The sequence below is a fragment of the Phascolarctos cinereus genome, unplaced genomic scaffold (genome assembly GCF_003287225.1).
Source record: "Phascolarctos cinereus isolate Bilbo 61053 unplaced genomic scaffold, phaCin_HiC Scaffold_726;HRSCAF=1367, whole genome shotgun sequence".
In the NCBI taxonomy this organism is placed as follows: Eukaryota; Metazoa; Chordata; class Mammalia; order Diprotodontia; family Phascolarctidae; genus Phascolarctos; species Phascolarctos cinereus.
Genome location: NW_027556098.1, coordinates 388,048,697 through 388,072,844, shown reverse-complemented (window position 1 = coordinate 388,072,844; position 24,148 = coordinate 388,048,697). Strand labels below are relative to the sequence as shown.

The 24,148-nt window shown below is 44.2% G+C and overlaps 1 protein-coding gene across 1 annotated transcript in view; it reads right to left on the bottom strand.

Moving 5' to 3' along the window:
- Positions 1 to 7,752: 7,752 nt before the first annotated feature.
- Positions 7,753 to 24,148, bottom strand: part of LRRC38 (leucine rich repeat containing 38) — a 47,237-nt gene continuing 30,841 nt past the window's right edge. Inside the window, exon 2 of the mRNA XM_020971992.2 lies at positions 7,753 to 9,626. Within this exon, the coding sequence (XP_020827651.1) occupies positions 9,373 to 9,626 (254 nt within the window). The 3' untranslated portion in view covers positions 7,753 to 9,372. The remainder of the gene's footprint in view (positions 9,627 to 24,148) is intronic.

The following is a 24,148-nucleotide window of genomic DNA, read 5'->3' as shown; positions in this document are numbered from 1 at the left end:
TTTCAGCACTGAACGGCTGGTCTCATCACTCCACGAAGTTCAGGTTGAGTCCAGGATGCCACAACAGCCTACGAATAGGGAGGTGAAGGACTACCCAGGCCGATTGTAGGAGGACATGTGCAAGGGAGAAAGAGGGGTGCTGGGAAGGCTGGGCACACATACAATATAGACTACAGGCTCTGTGAGGAAAGAGACTATACACTGCATCATTCCCAGGGCCTTGTCCTGGGTCCTGCATGCTGTACACACTGATACAACGTTTGTTAAGTGTTCTTACAGCTTTGTGCTTTTCCGAAGCCCAGGATCGAGGCCTCATATGGCGTGCCCCGTGCTTCCTTTCATTGGCCCCTGCCACGACTCTGTGGGATCTGCTCAGTCAAGTGAAAGAAATACACGCTGATGCTGCTAAGATTCTCCAAGTCACTCACTTCCCATGAGAGTGAGGAATTTCTCCTCCTGTAGATTGAAATGTTTCGAGAGATTTTGACATCCCAAATTGGGACCTGTTTGGGATAGTCCTGGGCCATGAAATAAGTGCACAATGAGACAGTGTAGAGCAGCAATTATTACCTAGAGTCCCAGGAATCATGGGATGTCAGAAATGAAGGGCCCCTAGAATCCAGAAGGTCAGAGCTGGGAGGGCCCTTAGAACACAGGATGGCAGAGCTGGGAGGGCCCTTAGAACACAATGTCAGAGCTGGGAGGGCCCTTAGAACACAATGTCAGGGCTGGGAGGGGCCTGAGAACACAGGATGTGAGAGCTTGGAGGGCCCTTAGGACACAGGACATAAGAGCTGGGAGGGCCCTTAGGACACAGGACGTCAGAGCTGGGAGGGCCCTTAGGACACAGGATGTCAGAACTGGGAGGGCCCTTAGAACACAGGACGTCAGAGCTGGGAGGGCCCTTAGGACACAGGATGTCAGAGCTGGGAGGGGCCTTAGAGCACAGAATGTCAGAGCTGGGAGGGCCCTTAGGACACAGGATGTCAGAGCTGGGAGGGGCCTTAGAGCACAGAATGTCAGAGCTGGGAGGGCCCTTAGAACATAGAATGTCAGAGCTGGGAAGGCCTCTAGGATCTAGAATGTCAGAGCTGGGAGGGGCCTTAGAGCACAGAATGTCAGAGCTGGGAGGGCCCTTATAACACAGGATGTCAGAACTGGGAGGGCCCTTAGAACACAGAATGGCAGAGCTGGGAGGGCCCTTAGAACACAGGATGTCGGAGCTGGCAGGGCCCTTAGAACACAGGACGTTAGAACTGGGAGGGCCCTTAGAACACAGAATGTCAGAGCTGGGAGGGGCCTTAGAATACAGGATGTTGGAGCTGGGAAGGGCCCTTAGGACACAGGATGTCGGAGCTGGGAGGGGCCTTAGGACACAGGATGTGAGAGCTGGGAGGGGCTGGCTTCTGAGCTGATTGCTAGGGACATCATTTCCCCAAATCAACCAGCCGCTCAACAAGCATTAATTCCGCCATTACGACGTGCCAGGCACTGCTCTAAGCACCGGGAATGTGAGATGGCCTCATCTGCAAGGAGTAGCAATCAGGCCAGCATAGCTGGAATGCTTGTGTGAAGGAGCAAGTGAAAGAAGACTGGAAATGGAGGAAGGGCCTGGTCCTGAAGGTGTCCCCTGAGCCCAGGGGATCAAGGCCACTCCAGTGGGGCCCCAGTGAGAGAGCTGAGATGCTAGGCTATTTTTCTCTATAAAATATTCAAATGAACTCATGCATTTTCCCTGAATATTGATTCCATGTGAATTTTTCAGAATAAAAACAGGCTTCTTTTCTCCTGTTTGGCTCTAGAGTTTCTTCAACTATGCCTTTATGCGGGATAAATCTTACCCCCAGACTGGTATTTATGGAACTGAATTGAACTGAAATTTCTGGGTCCTTAGTTTGCATTTGCCTGAGGGAACTTGTTGGTGATCTATGTGAGCTTTTGATTCAACTTAAGTTATTGGCTTCTCTCTCTATATCAGCTCTAGCTGGGTTGACAATAATATGGCAAAGTGGCCCCAAAGTGTCTATGATCTCCAGTAGGAGGCGCTGCCTCTGCCCACCTCCCTCAGCCTCAGCTGGAGCAGGAAGGGTCTCTCGCTTCCCACTCCTGACTCACTGTCACCCAGCCCTTAACCTGTGCCGCCAGCATGAACCAGGCAGCCGACATCAGCCACTGCTAGTTTTCTTCATGTAAAAGATAACTGCATGGTAGAAAGGAAAGGCTGCAATGCAAGGGGTATACAGTTCATGGAAACCCCCAGCCAGAGTTAGGCACCACTAGTAGCAACAGAAATCAGCTTTTCCTGTTTTAGACTATTGTCTCTGTCACAGTGATATCGGTGGGGGTGGGAGGAGGAAGAAGGAAGGAAGCAAACATTTATTAAACACCTACTGTGTGCCAGGCGCTGTACTAAACGCTTCATAAATATTTTCTGAATTAATCCTCATACCAACCATGTAGGCTGATGATGGTGATACTATTATCCCCATTTACAGTTGAGGAAACTGAGTCCAACAGAGGCAAAGCGACTTGCCCAGGGTAACACAACCAGTCTCTGAGGCAGAATTTGAACTCAGGTCTTTCTGATTCCAGGACCAGTGCTCTATCCATCGTACTACCCAGCTGCCTAGGTGGGGAGGAGGTTTACAAGTCAGACTCTGGAGGGGACAGGGCAGCTCATGGAAGTTATTCCTATCCCCACTGCAGGGCTGGGGCAATGAGAAAGGCTTCCCCAGGCATCGCCCGCATCATCCCAGCAGATTTTTCTTCCTAAGTCCTGCTTGTATTTACTCTATACAGCCTCATCATCAACAGCAATGCCTCATAACAATCTCTCAGCAGGGAAAAGGTGGGAAGCAAAATGCCAGACCCAGTTGGCACCTGCCCACATGGGCCCTAGTCCTAAAATGGAGGGCAAACTCAGAGCTCTCACTCCCAGCTCGATCAGACACCTCCTGGTAACTTTCTCCCATAAATATCCACACAAAAAAAATGCCAGGACGTCATTAATGGGTGAACCCTGGTGGTGACTCCATGGTAATCAATGAAGCATACACAGCCTTCATGGTACCTAGATCTGGGACCCAGAACATTTTGAGCCTTCCCCCCGATTTTCTTTTGGGACCAGATGTGTGGTTTCATCACATTTATTCCCTGGAAAGAAACTTTCTCTAGCAGTGTGTCTCTTTACATCTAATAATCTCATGGCATTTCCTGGAGGAATTGAAAAGTTAAGTGACTTGCCCAGGGTCACAGAACCAGCCTGAATAAAAGGGGGAAGATGGGCCCAGCCCTCCCTCACTCCAAGGCCAGCCCTCTGGCCACTATAGCACACTCCCTCTCTCCTTAATGGACTTTTGCCATGCTTTGTTGCTAGGACTTCATTAATGGGAATAAAAATATGATCTTTAATTATGTATGAACATTTAAAATAATTACAACTGAAAGCAAAAATAAACGTTTCTTCCAAAACTGCCCAGTGAGCATTTTAGAAATAGCTGATCATCAGTTTTAGTTTGCAAATATGTCACTAGCCAGTGGTGCCAGTGATGCCAGGCAGGCCCACAATGAGATTCCGCAGCCGCCATCTCAGCACCAACCTTGCAAAGTTCGAAAGGCCTACATACAAGCTGGTAGGAGGGTGATGCATTTTTCAGCTATAGCCAATCATGAAGATGACCTAGTAAGTCACGTAGAGACTAGTGTGGGATGGAGTGACATTGATATTAAGTGACGTCTAAAGTCCTTTAAAGACCTTTAAAGGATCTCAAAGTGTTTATGCACATTTCCCCCCTCAATTGATTCTCACAATTAATCAACTCTTTGAGATTACATTAGGTTTCTCAGCTGCCATATCACACTTTTGGCACATACTGAGCTTGAGGCCCACTCAAACCCCCAGATCTTCTTCCAGTGAACTGCTGCCTGGCCTCACCTCTCACACCGAGTCCCAATTCTGTCATTATTCATACGATATGAACTGGGACAACTCATTCTGACTCAATGAGCCTTAACTCCAAAGTGAGGATGTTGGCCCAGAGGTGATCAAGGGCCTTTCTATCTTTAAAATTATATGATTGTATCAGATAATTTCTGCTTAATTGATTTTCTTTGTCACAGGAAATAGTTCCACCTAGAAGAGGGAAGGGGTTGGAAATGACTGTGATGTCAAGATAAAAGGCATTAATAAAATATCTAAAATAAACTAAAAATTCCATAATTGTGATTAGAGAATCAAACAGAGAAGGATGTAGATGGAAGACAGAAAAAAGGACAGAGAACCAATGAAGAAAGAAAAATATAAGATGGAGCATGATAGAAAATTGGTCAATAATCCCTACATTCCTTGGTGGCTGATCTAACACCCGTCCCTTGTAACAGAACAACTTCACTGAAATAATTTTCATCCCCAATAAACCTAGGAAAAACTACTTTGGTTTTCACATCCTCTTTGAAAGGTAGAAATTGCATGCCATGAATGACAAAGTGCCACCATGGTTTCTACTTCTCCAAAGAACCTTCCATTCTTCCTGACACTCATAGGTGACATGGTTTTTGAAGAAAGTTCCAGTCCTGCACCACAAGAGGACATGATTTTGTGGAACATAAAGGTGTTAGGATATTGATCTCTGGAAAATGTTGTGAAGAGGTAAATGGTCAAGAATGATGGCAAACCTTGAAAATTCACACAATAGGCGGAGCCAAGATGGCAGAGTGAAAGCAGTGACTTGCTTGAGCTCTCCCCCAAACCCCTCCAAATACTCATAAAAAATGGCTCTAAACAAATTCTGAAGCAGCAGAACCCACAAAAAGACAGAGTGAAACAAATTTCCAGCCCAAGACAGCCTGGATGGTTGATCAGAAAGGTGTATTGTGCCAGGCTGGGAGTGCAGCATGGGCGCGCAGGCCGCAGCAAACCTGGAGCAGGCCTCAGAGGACTGAATCTCGGGCAGCTGTGGAGGTTTCCAGACTCCTCAATCCACAAATGACAAAGACGACTTAGAAGGTCAGTGGGAAAAGTCTGTTTCTGCGGTACTCAGAGAGGAAGGCGGGGTTTCAGCTCCATTCCCCAAGAACGTGGCCCCGGGGGGTGGGGGGCAGCTACTTCCCGAGCTTCCGGCCCACAGACTGAGGGGGAATCCAGTGGCTGATCAGAGAGGGATTGCAGGGATCTCTTTGACAGTGCTGAGGCAGGAATCTCTTGCTTTGCCGTTTTTGGATCTGGGTCACAGTTCTGGGCAGCGGTGCTGGGGGGAGGAGGAGTGCTGGCGTGTAGGAGCTTGTAGTGGCTGTAGAGAGGAGCCCCTCCTCACAGTTACAGGACAGAAAGGAGTACTTGTGGTTACAGGCCAGGAAAGGAGTAAACACCTCGCCCCTTATCATACCACCTTGTGAGAACTGAAAATTTACAGGTCCCTATGAGTATCTCTGAAAACAGCTACACAAACCCCTGAAAATTGGGACAGTACATTCTCCACACTGGAAGCAGACTCTCACCTTAACAAAGAGTTTAAAACTCAAGTAATTGGCCGGGATCATGAGCAAGCAGCACAAAAAGAGTCAGACTATATTATCTTACTTTGGTGAGAAAGATCAAAATATACAACCAGAAGAAGACAACAAAGTCAAAGCTCCTACATCCAAAGCCTCCAAGAAAAATATGAATCAGTCCCAGGCCTTGGAAGAGCTCAAAAGGGATTTTGAGAAGCAAGTAAGGGAAGTAGAGGAAAAACTGGGAGAGAAATGAGAGTGATGCAAGAAAATCATGAAAAACAAGTCAACAGCTTGCTAAAGGAGACCCAAAAAAATACTGAAGAAAATAACACCTTAAAAAATAGCCTAACCCAAATGGCAAAAGAGGTCCAAAAAGCCAATGAGGAGAAAATGCCCTAAAAAGAAAAATTGGCCAAATGGAAAAGGAAGTCCAAAAGATTACTGAAGAAAATACTTCCTTAAAAATTAGAATAGAGCAATTGGAAGCTAGTGACTTTATGAGAAATCAAGACACTGTAAAACAAATCCAAAAGAATGAAAAATTAGAAAACAATGTGAAATATCTCATTGGAAAAACAACTGACCTGGAAAATAGATCCAGGAGAGAGAATTTAAAAATTATTGGACTATCTGAAAGCCATGATCAAAAAAAGAGCCTAGACATCATCTTTCAAGAAATTATCAAGGAAAACTGCCCTGATATATTAGAACCAGAGGGCAAAATAGAAATTGAAAGAATCCACAGATCTCCTCCTGAAAGAGATCCCCAAAGGAAAACTCCTAGGAATATATAGCCAAATTCCAGAGTTCCCAGGTCAAGGAGAAAATATTACAAGCTGCCAGAAGGAAACATTCAAGTACTGAGGAAACACAATCAGGATAACACAAGATTTAGCAGCTTCTACATTAAAGGACCGCAGGGCATGGAATATAATATTCCAGAGGGCAAAGGAGATAGGATTACAACCAAGAATCACCTACCCAGCAAAACTGAGTATAATCCTTCAGGGGAAAAATGGTCATTCAGTGAAATAGAGGACTTTCAAGCATTCCTGATGAAAAGACCAGAGCTGAATAGAAAATTTGACTTTCAAATACAGGACTCAAGTGGAACATGAAGAGGTAAACAGGAAAGAGAAATCATAAGAGACTTATTAAGATTGAACTGTTTACATTCCTGCATGGAAAGATGATATTTATAACTCATGAGACCTTTGTCAGTATTAGGGTAGTTGAGGAAAAAAATTAATGTATGTATATATATATATAGATAGATAGATAGAGGGCACAGGGTGAGTTGAAGATTAAGGGGTCATATCTGGAGAATAAAATTAAGGGATGAGAGAGGATATACTCGGAGAAGAAGAAAGGGAGAGGTAGAATGGGGTAAATTATCTCACAAAAAAACAGAAAAGAAAAGTCTCTTACAGAGGGGAAACAGGGAAGGTGAGAGGGAATGAGGAATCTTATTCTCATAGGATTTGGCTTAAGGAGGGAATAACATACACATTCAATTGGGTATGGAAATCTGTCTTACCCTACAGGAAAATAGGGGGAGAAGGGGACAAGAGAGCGGGGGATGATAGAGAGGAGGGCAGATTGGGAAAGGGGTAATCAGAAGAAATACTTCTGAGGAGGGACAGGGTCAAAAGAAAGAATAGAATAAATGGAGGGCAGGATAGGATTAAGGGAAATAGAGTTAGTTTTTCACAACATGTCTACTATGGAATGTTTTGCATAACTGCACATGTAACCTATTGAGTTTTGCCTTTTCAATGAGGGTGGGGAGGGAGGAAGAGAAAATTTGAAACCTAAAGTTTTAAAAACATTTGTTTAAAAAAAATGTTTTCACATGCTACTGGGAAATAAGAAATACAGAAGATGGGGTATAAAAGTCTATCCTGCCCTACAGGAAAATAGAAGGGGAAGGGGATAAGAGAAAGGGGGAGAGATAGAAGAGAGGACAGACTAGGGAAGGGATATTCAGAATGCATGCCATCTTGGGGTGGAGGGAGGGGTGAGATGGGGCTAAAATTTGGAACTCAAAAACTTGTGGAAGTGAATGTTGAAAACTAAAAATAAATAAATTTATATTTGAAAAAAAAAAAGAAAATTGACACAATACAGGAAAACGGCTGTTTGGCATTTAAAGCCCTGCATAACCTGGCTCCCTCCTACTTTTCCAGTCTTGTGATATCTTATTCCTCTTTGATCCAGTGGCACTGGCTTCTTTGCTGTTCCTCCCATAAGACCCTCCACCTCTGGACTCTTTGCATCTGCACTGGCTGTCCCCCACGGCTGGAACGCTCCCTCCTCCTCCTGCCTCCTGGCTTCTTGGAAGTCCCAGCTGAAATCTTACCTCCTAGAAGAAGCCTTTCCCAATCCCCCTTAATGCTCACGCCATCCCCTTTGTGATCATCACCATTTCTGTACATTCTCATTTGCAGTTGTTTCTCCCACTAGACAGTGAGTTCCTTGAGACCAGGAACTGTCTTTTGCTTTTGATTTGTGCCCCTAATACCCAGCACCATGCCTGGCACACAACAGCCACTTAATAAATACTTATTTCCTGACTGATTGCATTTGGGGGGCATTCTTCTGGGGGGAATGACACAATTTAAATTGCCCTGCATTTCCTTGGTTCTACAAATTGATTTTGTAGATTAGGAGAGAATTTCACTGACTTCATCCAATCCCCTCTCATATCTTTTTTCCCCAGCCCCAAGCTATTAGCTGGTACTTCTGGTACTTAGCTACTTTCCCTGGGTGGGATCAGCAGCTCATTTGTTCCCCCCTTAAAATGCTAGGTTTCAGAATCTAACCCATTATCTCAAGTCATTAACTGGCTCTTGTGACTTATTTTTATATAAAAAATGTGTTTACTTCTTGCCTCTAATGAGAAATACAACAATAATAATTTCTTTGTGTGTGGGGGGGGGCATGGATCAGGCTTGTGATTTCATCACTATTGGAGCTCCTGGGAAATAACTTTCTCTTTCAGTGCAGATCACCACCTGGCCCAAGACTTACAGACCTGCCTGGGGCACTGCCAAGCTAAAGTCCCTTGGCAGTATGAGGCAGAGGCAGAGGCAAGGCTAGCACCTAGATCTTCTAAATTCTGAAGCAAGCTCTCTGCTAGTCAGCATTGGACAGTAATGATAACATCAAACATTTACAAAAGTGCCGTGGAGTTTACAAAGCACTTGACACGCAATATCTCATCTGACCCTCACAATAACCCTGTGAGGTAGGTGCTGTGATCATCCCCATTTTACAGATGAGGAAATCGAGGTTCAGGATGGTCCACTGACTTGCCTCAGGTCATGTGGTTAGTAAGTGTCTGAGGCAGGATTCAAACCCAGGTCTTCACGACTCCAAGTCACAGTTCTCTAGTCAGTCTGGCTCTGGGCTTGAACCCCAAGCTGTTACTTGGGAGATGGAGGATATTTGGGTCTGGCCCCACCCTGTGGCCAACACCCCAGTAAGGTCAGTGAGAAACAAATGGACTCAAATCATCATTCTAGTCAAAGGCGATGAGTCCTCTAATTTCCTGGCTGGGCCTCCTCACCCTCAGACAGGAAGCTTGCTTTGACCTTTGCTCTCCTTGCCAACCCAACCCAGGGCATGGCTTTTCTCAGAGGCTGGACAACAAAAGGATGGTTCCCCTGGACCCCTCTCTTTCTGCTGACTTCTAAGCCCTGAGAACAAAGGCCCCAAGCCACGCCAACAGGGTCTGAGACCTCCAGCTCTAGAAGAGGGAGAAAGGTCTTCTTGACCTTGCTCTGATGGCAAACAACACTTTCCAGTAGCCGCCATTTTCCCTTCTTTTCTCTGAGATGGGCTTCTGAGATGGGACACAGAGTACGAGGAATTCCCAGGTCAGTCATCCTCCTCTTCATCTTCATCCTCTGTATCTTTGTTGGGAGCACATCGCTGGAAGCACTGGACCACAGTGGCCAGGAAGAAGCTGGAGATGATGGCAGCTATGGACACGGCCACGCCCGAGAAGATGATGATGAAGAGGTCTGTCAGGGAGAGGCTGAATCTGCACTCGCTAAAACTGGCTTCGGACAGCTCGTGCAGAAAGATCCTTCTGTTTTCCATGGGCAGGGAGCACTGGATTTCACTGAGGCCTAAGGGGAAAAAAAAATACAGGCAGAGAAGAGAGCTTAGAACCCACTGGTTATTCAACCACAGGCTTTAGAACTCGAAAGATTATTTGGTAGAAAGTGTGCCGGGTTCCAATCCCAGCTATTCTATTTACAACCCATAAGACCTCGGGCAAATAGCTCATCCTCTCGCCTCAGTTTTCTCATTTATAAAATGGGAATAATTAGACCTGTAATACCAAGCTCATAGAGTTTTTGTGAGGACCAAATCAGGTAAATATGTGTAAAGCACTTTGCAAACCTTTAAAAAAATTTAGACAAGACTTGGTATTGCAAGGACATTGGTACTGCAAACCCTCACTATCAGTGCAAATTGGCAAAGACTCTGTAATACCGTCTTTGAGAGTTGCCTGGGACTCTGAGCCAATACAGATCAGAGGCAGGACAGAAATCCAGCCTTCTGCCTTGGAGGTCAGCTCTCAATTCACTATATTCTACTCTTGCAAACTTTAAACTACTATATACAAATGCCAGTTTTACTTACCTGAGTTGGGATGGCTAGGTGGCACAGTGCCAGGCCAGGAGTTAGGAAGACTCATTTTCCTGAGTTCAAATCTGGCTACAGATGCTTACTAGCTGTGTGACCCTGGGCAGGTCACTTTACCCTGTTTGCCTCAGTTTCCTCATCTATAAAATGAGCTGGAGAAGGAAATGGCAAACCATTCCAGTATCTTTGCCAAAAATACCCCAAACGGGGTCATGAAGAGTCAGACAGCCTGAAAAATGACTGAACAGATGACCTGAGTTACTCTGGGTAAGTCATTTAACTTCTCTGGGCCTCAGTTTGTAAAATAAGGGAGTTGGACCAGATAACTCTGAGATTCCTTTCAGTTCTAGGTCTATAATTCCAGAGTAAAATCAAGCCTAGAGAAAATAAGTGACTTACACAAGCTAACTCAGATAATAACTGACATTTATTTATACAGTGCCTTAAAGGCTGCAAGGAATTTCACATATATCATCTCATTTGATCCTCACAACAAGCCAATGAGGTGGGAGCCATAACTATCCCCATTTTACAGATGAAGAAACTGAGGCTGAAAAAAGTAGTTGTAATAGTGACAGCAACAGATATTTGTAGAGTACTTTGAGGTTTGCAAAGCATCACATACACCATCTCATTTGAACCTCACAACAATCTTATGAGGCAGCGGGAGCTACCATCACCCCTCTATTATTTTATTTTATTTTATTTGGCTAGGCAATGGGGTTAAGTGACTTGCCCAGGGTCACACAGCTAGTAAGTGTCAAGTGTCTCAGGCTGGGTTTGAACTCAGGTCCTCCTGACTCCAGGGCCAGTGCTCTATGCACTGTGACACCTAGCTGCCCCCCATCACCGCTATTTTACCAGGGCATACTAAGACTCAGATCAAGCAACTTGTTTCAAGACACACAGCTGGTAAGTATCTGAGGTGAGATTTGAATCCAAATAGAATGCTTTTTCAACTCCAACATAAGCCATAGAGGGTAAAGGACCCATAAGACGGCTGATGAAGATATTCTCCTATGCAATAACACAAAGGTTGTTAGGGGTCCATGCAGCCAGACCCAGACACTCTGAATTGCCACATTTCAGTCCCAGTATGATAGGAAGGATGAGAAGGGGAAGAGTCAAAAGAGACAGAAAAGCCTAGCTCTACGGAAAGTCAAGGTTACAAGTCACTAAGCGCTTATTAAGCACCTGCCATATGCCAGGCACGGTGCTAAGCATTGGCTAAGATTAATGACTAAATGAAAGATGGAGAAACACAGAAAATGGCTTCTTTTTTCCTTCCTAGATAGTAGGCACGCAATTCTCCACACAGTTCACAGACTCTCAGAGCTGGAAGGAACCCCAGAAGCCAATTCATCAAACCCATGGTTTAATATGAATGCCCTCTCCCCAATTCCATGAACAAGGGGACCGTTCGGCCAGGCAGCCCAGTCCACTGAGGAAGAGCTCAAATGATCAGGAAGTGTTTTCTGGTATCCAGCCTAAATCCATCTCTCTGCAGCTTCCACCCACTGCTGCTTCCCATCCTGTCTTTTGGGGCCAACTGGAACAAGCTAATCCCTCTTTCACATAGCGGCCCTTCCAGTGCTCCGAGACAGCAATCACATCCTCCCGAGTCACCTCCTTAATCAAAGCTCCGGCTTCAAATCGAGGAGCTTTACTGTAACTGCTTCTTATAATACACAATTTGGGAGACAGACTTTTTTTCTTTCCTTAAAGGGACCAAAGCTTTTCTCAGATCACTTGAAATGTTTTGAACAAATGCTGTACATGCATGTGTGTGTGTGTGTGTGTGTGTGTGTGTGTGTGTTTGTGGAAGGAGGCTACAAAGTATACAAAGAGCTGTCCAATAATGTCTTAAGGAATATCAATTTCTTTCTTTCTTTTTTTTTTTTGGCTAGGCAGTGGGGTTAAGTGACTTGCCCAGGGTCACACAGCTAGTAAGTGTTATGTGTCTGAGCCGGATTTGAATTCAGATCCTCCTGAATCCAGGGCCGGTGCTCTATCCACTGCGCCACCTAGCTGCCCCTGGAATATCAATTTCTTAATCTGAAAAGTGGGGACAAAAGTTCTTACCTCTTCTTTACTATGCCCTTGCCAGTTTTAATCTGTCTTCAGAATAAATAAGAGGAATACACTACCTGTTTTGAGCTGCTTAAAACTAAAACCCTTTCTAAAGCTATATCTTTTTTTCTGATCTACAAGTTTGGTACAATTATTTATCAGTCAAGAACCATTCTTTTTAAAAGCACTTTCTATGTGCCTATATACTACATACTATTCCAGAGAGTGGTGGGCCTACATTCAGGAAGACCCATCTTCCAGAGTTCAAATCTGACCTCAGGCACTTACTAGCTATGTGACCCTGGGCAAGTCACTTCACCCTGTTTGCCTCAGTTTCCTCATCTGTAAAATGACGTGGAGAAGGAAATGGTGAACCACTCTAGTATCTTTGCTAAGAAAACCCAAAATGGAGTCACAAAGAGTTGGACATGAATCTACAACAATTTTCAGGGCAGCTAAGTGGTGCAGTGGACATAGTACTGAGACTGGAGTCAGGAAGACTGGTCTTTCTGAATTCAAATCTGACCTCAGATACTTCCTAGCTACGTGATCCTGGGCAAGTCACTTAACCCTATTTGCCTCAGTTTCTTCAACTGTAAAATGAACTGGAGAAGGAAATGGCAAACCACTCCAGTGTCTTGTCCAAGAAACCCCCAAATGGGGTCACAAAGAGTTAGACACAATGTAAAAGACTGAACAACAAAAACGTATATACACTATAGTATATGCCCTGGAGATATTAAAAAAGGCAAAAACAGTCCCTGCCCCCAAGGAACTGACATTCTAAAGGAAAGACAACTATGTACACATAACATATATATGAATCAGATGAGAGGCAATCACAGAGGAAAGCCCTGGCAGCTGGGAGAGGCCAGGAAAGGCCTCCTACAGAAGGTAGGATTTCAGATGAGTCTTTTTTTTTTTTGCACAAGGCAATAGAAGTTAAGTGACTTGCCCAGGGTCACACAGCTAGTACGTATCATGTGTCTGAGGCCAAATTTGAACTCAGGTCCTCCTGACTCCAGGGCTGGTGCCCTATCGACTGTGCCACCTAGCTGCCCCTAGTTGAGTCTTGAAGGCAGCCAGGATACCCAAGTGAAGAAGGAAGGGATTCTAGGCATGGGAGATAGCCAGTGAAAAGGTATGGAGATGGGAGATTGAATGCTGTAGTATGTTAGAGGTGAAATCTTAGGACTTTGAATGCTAGAGCCAGCAGGGGCCTTAGAGGACATTTAGTTCAACCCCTTTGTGTTACCATTGAGGAAATTATGACCTAAAGAGAAGGGTCTTGTCTAAGGTCAGAATAGTGAGTAGCAGAGCTCAGATTCAAACCTGGGTCTTTGGAGTCCAAAGCTGTTAGGCTAGGAGTTCCGACGTACTACACAGTGAGTTGTACCTGTTTTCTAGCAGTTCCACCAACATTGAATTTTGTCACTTTTAATTATTTTTGCCAATTTGATTGGTCAGAGTGGTTTCTTCTTGGCAGTGTGGGGTAAAGAGCTTTGGATTTGAAATCAGTATTCAAATCTTGCCTCAGGCACCTTCTAGCTCTTATTGTTTCATTTTGTGTAGAGGAGGAGCCCACTGTAAGGTGACTATTTCCAATGCGTGTTTCATCTCTTATAAAATGATCCTAGCCTCGGATCGTTTTTTTCTATTAAGAGTTAGGCAGGAAAAGTCATCCCAAACCTTATCTCTAAACCATAACAATAATAGCTAGCATCTCTACAGGGCTTTAAATAATTACAAATAATATTCCATTTGATCCTTACGACAGCCCTGTGAGGTAGGTGGTATCATTGAGAAACTGAGGCTGAGAGATTCCAGTGTTTTCTCCCTGTTGATTATCTCCATTTAACCTGTACCTAGTTTGCATGTATGTAGTTGTTTGCACGTTGTCTCCCATCAGGCTGTGAGCTCAAGAGCAGGGCCTGCCTTTGGGCCCAGTGCCTGGCACACAGTAAGTGTTTAAATAAATGTTTCTTGACTATTAATTGACTTGCCCAGGGTCACACAGCTAGCCTCTGGGGTCACAGTTGAACACGGCTCCAACTGCCTCCATCACGCTTTCCCACTGCACCACTTAGCTGTCTATTCACATTAGCTTAAAAAATACAGCCAGCTAATTAAAGGCCTGTGAGCCTACTCTGGCCTGCCGCCTTCACAAGTTGACTTTTGTTTACGGCATCGGTCTTAGTACCAGATACTGAGGTGTGCCTCAGGACAGATTGGCTCTTTCCAAAAAACAGGTCTCACATTTCATCTATTGCTACAAGCAGGCTCATGAGAAAGCTGGGGAGGTGAGGGCCTCTAGGACAAAGGCGCAGAGAGGCAGAGAGACCATTCGGCCTGGGATAGAGGACAGAGCCCTGGATGCAGCAGCAGAGGAGCTGGGTTCAAATCCTGACTTTGCCCATTGACTGCCAGTCACATCGTAGGATTGTAGATTTAGAAATGGAAGAGGCAGGAGAGGAATCCAGATTCCAGATATGGCAGTTTCTAGATAAGGAAGCAGAGAATCCAGGTTAAGTGAGCCCAGGTCCTCCAAATCTAAACCCAAGGTTCCTTCTCTTATATCATGCTGTTCCTCTGTCCCCTCAACTCTCATGGCCTCAGTTTCTTCATCTGTAAAATGAGCTGGTTACTAACGGAATGAACAAGACCTCGGCTTGGATACCACTACCAACATGGGTGATCACAGGATAAGTGACTTTGCCTCACTGGGCCTCAGTTTCTTCATCTGTAAAATGGGACTGCATGACCTCTAGGGTCCCTCTCTTCTCTAGTTTGATGAGGCTATGATTTGACTGTTCCATAGGATTATAGGATTTAGAGTTGGGAAGGACGCAGGTGATCCTCCAAGATCCAATGCTCAGATTTTACAAAGAAAGAAACTGAAAATAAAGGTAAAATGGTTTGCCCCAGATCACCAGAATCTGAATCTAGGCCCTCTACCTCCAGATCCAGCCCTCATTCCATAGCTGTGTGTCATCCCAAGCAGAGCACAAAGGTTTAATCTCTGAAAGACGCAGGGATTAAGCTCAGGACAAAAGTTTTAGGAATGGCTGAAATAAGATCAGACCTCAGGGCTTTGGAGGTCACTGTCTAGCGGCTTCTAGTCAGACTCCGGCATACTGCGTAAATCTCCTGGATGCTTTGCTCCCAGGGACAAGCACGCATCTCTTCTCCTGCTCTATGGGACATATACTGGGCACAGTGCCTGGCACCTAGCCCTGGCAGAGACATGAGAGGAGCCTCCTGAATTAAGCTTCTGTCACTCAGCCCGTTGCTTCAAAGGTGACTTGAAAAACAGGCAGAGAAGTGGGAGAGCTGGCTGGGGTGGTGGGGATGAGAGGCTGGTCCGCTGAGAGGTTAGCTGAGGTCTCCACAGCAGCAACCCTGCCTCCTCAGAAGGTCCAGATGTGGCACATTCAATTGGCCCTCAAATACCTGTCCTGATGATACAGTAATAATAATCACTGACATACTGCTTTGAGGTCTGCATCATGCTGTCCCAAGCATTATCTGTATCTTTAGAAGGCAGTGTGGAGCACTGGACAGAGTGCTGGATTTGGCAGCTGAAGACCTCCATGCAAATCTGGCCTCTGACACTTACTCCTGGGGTGACTCAGGAAAAAAGCAGTCTCTTAATCTTGCCTCCATCCCTCTTGCCTCCTCCTCTGATAGCGGAGCCTCTGCCCAGGGCCATCCTGACTTCCTGGACTTTTCCACTTTGTCCCTTGACAGGATACCTTTCCTTTCCCCCTAGGCCCCTTTCCCACCATTCCCATTCCCCGTTATGTTCTGTCTTCCCTCATTAGAGTGTAAGCTCCTTGAGGGGACAGACAGTTCTCTTTTTGCTTGTATTTACATTCCCACCAATTAGCATGGTGCCTGGCACTTAGTAGGTGCTTAATAAATTTTGTCTGTCTGTCCAGCTATCTATCAATTGATGTATCTTTCTATTTCTATCTACCTAGCTGCCTACCTATTTATCTCTTTCTATCTACCAATTTATCTATATCCAAGTATCTACTTACCTATCTATATCTATTGTTTACCTGCCTATCAATTTATATATCTTTCTATTTCCATCTACCTACCTATCATCCTATCTATCTACCAATTTATATCTTTCTATTTGTCTACCTACCTACCTATTTATCTATATCCACCTATTTATCTACCTCTATCTGTCTATTTACCTATTTCTCCACCTCTATCTATTATCTATCTGTCTATTTACCTATATCTATTATTTACCTACCAATTTACACATCTTTCTATTTCTATATACCTATTTATCATCCATTCATATATCTACCTATCTACCTACCTAACAATTTATATATCTATTTCTACCTAACTACCTACCTATTTATCCATCTATCTCTATCTATTTACCTATCTACCTCTACCTATCCATCTATCTGTCTATCATCATCTCCTCTCTCTCCTCTTTCTCTCTCTCTCTCCCCTCTTTTGTCGCCTTATTTATAAAATGGGGCTAATAAGAGAACCAACCTCACAGGGATGTTATAAGGATCAAATGAGATAATATATTCTGCAAATCTTCAAATGAAAAGTAGAGCTGTTTCTTATCATTAGTAGTAGCTGTAGTTAGAAAAGGATTTTACACACATCTTATTTGACTCTCACAATAACCTTGCAAGTTTAGTCCTGAAGGTAAGATCGTCCCCATTTCTCATATAAACAAAATGAGCCCAGAGAGGTTAAGTGACTCCCCCATGGTCACACAGTATTGGAAGCACACTTCAAACCCAGGTTGAAGAAGGTGGAGGTGCTGCTACTCTTGGTTATGGAGTAAACTACAAATGGCTTTCCATTTGACTTTGACCTCAGTTATTTAGTCCTCATCTACTCAGCCCCCCAGGGCCAAGCAGGGCCAGGAAAGTCAAGCTCAGAGACATAACCAGCTCTTTCTGTTCCTGGGTCAAGTTCAGTTCAGGGAGGGAATCTGGGAGTACAAGGAGGCGGGGCCTTGAAGGATAAAGCTGTGAGAGGACACCAGGGCTGCTGAGCTAGAGGGCTAGGAACCCAAGTGAGGGGAGAAAGAGACTCCCACCACACTGGTGTCCTAGAGTGAAACCCTGCCTGCCCCGTGCCAGTCACAGCTCTAGTTACACTTGCCCCATCAGAATGCCCTGCCCTGGCTCTGGCCTGTTGCACAGTCCAAGCCCTGGGGACATTCCAGCCTCTCACCTGTTGCTGAAGCGGTCACACTGATCCAGCCTAGGTTTCCTGAGAAAGATGCTCCTCCCCAAAAAGGTTATTTCTAGAATCACTGGCTTTTTCACCGATATGGCTACCCGCCCAATCCCAGCCGGTTTGTTTGCCCTCTCTCTCTTGCAGCAACAGATTATATCTGGCTGAGCCAAATGTTTAGAGGCATTTGCCTTCCCTGAACACACATTAAGTATTGAGCAAGGAGGCCCAGAAGTGGGCTGAGCTGCAGCAGAAGCCAGCCTATATACAGGAGAGAATCTAAATTCAGATTGCCCTGGGCTGACTGTAAGGAAAGGCAGTCGCTTGCTTTCTGTTTCCCCTTCTGCTTACACATCAGTCGATCGATGAATCAATCAATCCACAAACAGCTATTGAACACCTCCTCTGATGCCAGGTAGTGTGCTAGGGGATGGGGATCTGAAGACAAAAGGGAAACAATGCCTGCCCTCAAGGAGACCATGTATGTATGCATGCATGTACATGCACGTGTGTGTAGTGTGTGCACACACATGCATATATGTATGTGTGCTATATACACACATGTATATGTACTATATACAGATATATAGTATATGCATATGTGTATGTGTATGCATGCGTGTATGTATGCCTATGTGTCTATGTATACATGTATATATGCTATATACATGTATACAGTATGTGCATGCATGTATGTATGTATGTACTATATAGACACATTGTATATGTGTCTATATACTATATGCAGATATACAGTATATACTGCATGTGTGCGTGTGCATATGTGTATGCATGTATATGTATGTATATATGTATATGTGTGTTACTATACACATATATAATTTATGCGTGTATGTGTATATATGTATGTATTGTGTATGTATATGTATACATGTCTTTGAGTATACTATAATGCATATGTGTATATATGTATGTATATACTATATATGCATGTGTGTATACTATATGCAGATATATAGCATATATATGCATACGCACATGTTTATGCATATGTGCATGCATGTACCTATGTATGTACTATGCACATATATACAGTATATACATATGCGTGTATGTGTATGTGTGTATGTCCAGATATATGAATATATATGTATATGTGTGTATACTATATATATGTATCTATATAGTATATACTTGTGTGTATATGTATGTATGTATATATAAAATTTTTCAAAATAAATTCAAGGACATGAAACTGGGCCCAGAACTAGTAGTCCAGGTCACACTAACTCAAATATAGTGAGTGACAATGAGACCCAAATCATGGGTAGGATCACAGGCTGATACATTTAGAGCTGGAAGAAACTGGAGCCTAGAAGTAACTCGCTCAAGGTCAGAAGGTCCCAAGCGGCAAAGTCAGGATTGGAACGCAGGTCCTCTGACTCCCTTGTCCAGCTCCATTTCTGCTGTGTTGTACCTGTGGCAAACCCAAGCAGGGAAACCCTTCAAAGGTTTATATCGGTAGATCGAGTCAAAAAAGCCTTTATTAAGTACTTGGTCTGTGCCAGACACTGTGCTAAGCACTGGAAATATAAACAGAAGCAAAAGACAGATTCTGCCCTCAAGGAGCTTACATTCTAACGAGAGAGGACAATATACAAAATGAAGCTAAAAGGGGGTGGGTGGGAGGAGATCGTGGTGGAGAAAAAAGTCCAGAGCGTCAGAAGTGAAGCCCAGAGAGGAATGAAGGAGTAAATATGGCTGACCTGGGCAGCCATCTCAAAATGGACATTATGGGAGGAACCGAGCATCAGAAAACTGCAGGGGTGGAAAGGTATTGGGAGAGATGGCTGCTGGGGAAGATGGAACTTCCAGAGTGAGGAAGCTATTGGATTGTGGAGGAGAAAGAAGTGCAGAGTGTCGGGGGGCGGAGCCCAGAGAGCAATGAAGGAGAGAACATGGCTGGCTTGAGCACTTTCCTTAACATGGAGGTTTTGAGAATTGACCAATCAGAAAAAGGGGATGGAGTGATCTTCCGGGGGAACAATGTTAGCAAAGAAGAAAGAAGGTGGACTTCAAAGCTCTTTGTAAACCTCAGGACATTATATAGACATGAGTTATTATTAACATTTCACTTTGGTTCAAAGCCTTTATTGAGTCTCTGGCTACTAAACACAGTGATTCATTTACTATGCGGTGTTTTAATACATTATGTCATTTGACCCTCACAACCACCCTATGAAGTAGGGAGGGGAAGTTCTAATATTTCCCATTTGACACTTCCCAGTCATTTCTAAGCTCTGATGCTTACACTCTGGCCTTTCTTTCCCCCCACCAGAATGTGGACTCTGTTTCTAGTACGTTGGGCTCTGACAGTTGAGTTTTCTGCTGATTTTGCCCAGAATTTGGCAATAACACCACTTTCTGGCTAGCTTCAAACCATACCCCCTATACTCCTCTGACCACTGGGACTTGGGTTCCCAATTCTATGACCTTGGGCTCTGACAGATAAGTTGTGGAGCAGAGGTGGGGCCTGGAGTCAGGAAGTCCTGAGTTTAAATTCAGCCTCAGACACTTACCAGCTGTGTGACCGTGGACAAGTCACTTCACCTTGTTTGCCTCAGTTTCCTCATCTGTCAAATGAGCTGGAGAAGGAAATGGCAAACCACTCCAGTATCTTTGCCAAGAAAACCCCAAATAGGGTCATGAGTAGTCGGACATGACTGAAAAATGACTGAACAACAAATTAGTATTATTGTTATCATCTTGCTAGGAATCAGGCTGCCATGTTTTTCATGGCTATTCTACCACATGTGTACTGTCCTCCTCTGACTTTCCATCTCTAGCTCTTCTTTATGTGTTATCTTCCCCATTAGCATGTAAGCTTTTTGAGGGCAGGGACTGCCTTGCTTTCTAGTTTTCAAATCCTTAGTGCTTGGCAGGGATAGTCTTGCTTGCTAGTTTTTGAATCCTTAGTGCTTAGCATACTTTTGGCCATAGTAAATAGTAAATTCCTTTTCATTCATTCATTCATTCATTCTTTCAGTCAGTCACAGATATGAAAATTGAGCAGATTAGAAATAAGATCACAGAGGTAGAAAGCTTTAGAATCTAGGCTTGATAGCAGGAGCCTTCTGACTGTAGACAAGTTCAATGTTCTTTGTTGTAGAATACAGCATCTTAACCTTTCTTGAGGCTTGGACCCCTTTGGCAGTCTGGTGAACACAATAGACCTCTTTTTCGTTTGTTACCCACGTTCATAACTGAAGGAGCTGTGAAATTTTAGTTTTCAGTTCATTCATTTTTTCAGTCATGTCTGACTCTTCATGACCCTATTTGGAGTTTTCTTGGCAGAAATACTAGAGTGGTTTGCTACTTCCTTCTTCAGCTCACTTTACAGATGAGGAAACTGAGGCAAACAGGGTTAAGTAACTTGCCCTAGGTCACATAACTACTAAGTATCTAAGGCCGGATTTAAACTCAGGTCTTCCCAACTCTAGGCCTGGAGATCTATCTGTTGAGCCACTGAAGATACAATTTCTTTCCCCATCCAAGTTCACAGAAATGATGAAATTAAGGTTAAGGACTCTTGCTCTAGATAGCATTTTTTAAACTGTGGGTTGTGACCCTATACAGGGTCGCAAAAAATTTGGCTATAGTAAAAGGTTTCTGAATGCCCAATGACCAAAAATTAATTAAAACTCGAACATCTAATGAATCCAAAGTGTTTCTGGCAGTGCTTACCCATGTTGCATCACCCAACTGCATTGCATCTCAGTCTACAGAGCTCAAGGGTGGTCCTTCCAAACATACCCCTCCCCTCCTCTTTCTTCCATTATAACTGTTCATCTTGTTCTAGGATCAGAAGAGCCAGAGAACAGCTATCTTCCTTCTTAGCCTAGCTCCACATTTAATGTGGTGGAGGGAGGGACGGCACAACTATCCGGAAAGGACCTGCTAGCCACCGTGGCATGATAAGGCTCGGCTTCCCATCTAAGGCTTTCTCAAAACTCTGCCTGTTCTCTCCGAGTCCCATCTCCCCTTGACTAACGATTTCACTGAAGCAGCGGACACCCAAGCCTGAGAGGACTGAATATTTGCCATTCTCCTGAAATAGATGGTGACACAGAGGATGGTAGATTAAGATGAATTTCCATTTCGTCTGCTCCTTGCCAGTAAGGAGTCCTGTGGGGACAAATGTCCCTTCACCTTGTAGTAAAAGAGGCTCTCTCTGGGCTGTCTCTACTGGTTTGGGGGTCCCTAGAACAGACTGCCCTTTCACCAAAGCTCAAGTGGCTTGGTAAACACTGGCTAAGATTCCCATTGGTATTTCAGAGACTAGGAATTTGAGCTGGAAGGCATCTAAGGTGGCCACATAATCCAACCCTCATTCTACATGTGAGGAAACTGAGTCTCAGAGAGTTTAAATGAGTTGCCTAAGGTTTTGTTAGGAAAAATTAGAAAAAAAAATTCCTTTGTTAGGAAATTTTTTTCCAGACATTAAACCTAAATCTACCTCTTTATACTTGCTACCCATTGCTATAATTTTGTACTCTGGGGCCAAGGGAAAGTCTTGTCTCTTCCATGATAGCCTGTCAAATGCCTGATGGCAGCTATCATGTTCCCCCTGAGCATCCAATAAGCATTATATATATATCCAATAAGACTTATACTATGTATAAGTCATGAGATTAGTACTGCAAATACAAAGACAAAGGAAAAATAGTCCCTTCCCTCAAGGAGTTTACATTTTATTAGGGGTATACAACCCACATGCATGCTAATTTGAGGAGGTGAGATGGAGCCCTGATAATTAGGAAAGGTTTCCTGTAAAAGTTGATATATGAGCTCAACCTTGAAGGAAGCTAGGAATTCTAAGAGGGGAGGTAAGGAAGGAGTGCATTCCAGGCAGAGGGCATAGAGACTGGAGGCAGGGAGGTGGGGCAGAGCGTCCAGGGCTCACACTCGTCTGCCTTCCTTCTAGCCCAGAAGGCCTAATAGGGCAGACTGCCCTCCATGGCCCCTGGTATGGGCCTCACTGCCCCAAAGGAGCCTAACTCTGCTTACAATCTCTCCTTTGCTTTTGAACTCAGGTGATGCAGCAAACACCCTGCATCATTCTTCCTGGCGAACATCTCACCCAAAAGGAAAAAGGAAAAACAAAACAAAACAAAAAACCCGAACTGTCAATGTGATGTCTTTTCAGTCTGCAATCTAACTGTCATGTACCCTATCCTGATTTCATTCATTGAAAGGATCACAGATGCTTCGGGGAAGGAACTTAGAGGTGATTTACTTTGTTTTTTAAAGGAGAAAATTGATGCCCAGTGAGATTAACTCACTTCCTCAAGGTCAGAGAGAGAGAGAGAATGTAGCTGAGGAAGGATTTGAGTCTAGGTTCTTTGGCATGAAATTTAGCAGACTTTCCTTAGACCCTACCTTTTCATATACAGAACATAGAATGTCTGAGAGCAGCTGGGTGGGACAGTGGATACAGCTCCAGGCTAAGGATCAAGAAGACTCACCTTTATGAGTTCAAATCCCACCTCAAACACTTACTAGCTGTGTGACCCTGGGCAAGTCACTTCACCCTGTTTGCCTCAGTTTCCTCATCTGTAAAATGAGCTGGAGAAGGAAATGGCAAGCCGCTCCAGTATCTTGGCCAAGAAAACCCCAAATGGGGACATGACTGAAACAACTGAACAACACAAAATTAATAGGAGGCATAGAAGAAATGAGGGCCTTTACAGGGGGAGCCCTGAAGAGGCTATAGTGGGAATTGGTAAGGGGATGAGAGCAAGAGGGGGAAAAAGGATACTCAGGCCAAGAAGCCGGAGACACTGAGAAAGGAGCTGAGCCTGGGTGGAAGGAGAAGTGGAAGCTCTGAGGAGGGGAACTCCAAAGTAGGGGAAATAAGGAAGAATGAGATCAAGAGAACCGAAGGAAGGAAGGACAAAGCCTTACCCTTTCTGAGCCTCAGTTTCCTCATTTGCAAAATGAGGAGATTGAACTGGATGGTCTTCATGACCTCTTCCAACTCTGACATTCTCATCACTTTTTTTTTCAGTCATGTCTGACTCCTTGTGACCCCATTTGGGTCACCCTTCATCATCTTCATCCTTATCATTGCTAGCATTTATGTACTATTTTAACACAATAATAATATTTAATCATTTATGTAATATTTACATATTACAAATACATATTATTTCATCTGATACTCACAACAACCTTGGGAAGTAGTGCTATTATTGTGCCCATTTTACCAATGAGAAAACTGAGGTTGAGAGGTTAGTTCAAACTCAGGTCTTCCTGACTCCAGGTCCGGCACTCTATCCACTCCGCCCCCAATATTCTATCTCTGCTTGGGTGCCTTGGCATGGAGTACTCTCCCTCTTCAGTCCTCCCTTTTAGAATCTTTTAGCAGCATCCTTCAAGGCTCAGCTCAGATGCCATCCCTACCCCTCACATTCCTGAGTCCCTCTATTGTTAGTGACTCTCCCAATCTACAATTCCCTTGGTTCTGACTTACTGATGTAATAATAATAGCTAGAATTTTTTTAGCACTTCAAGATTTGGAAAATACATAGACTCACTCACTCAATTCTCACAAGAACCCTGTGAGGTAGTTGCTGTTACCATCCCCATTTTACAGATGACAAAACTGAGGTTAAGGGAGGTGAAATGATTTGCCTAAGGCTTACAGAGCTACTAAATGTCTGAGATAGGATTTGAACTCAGG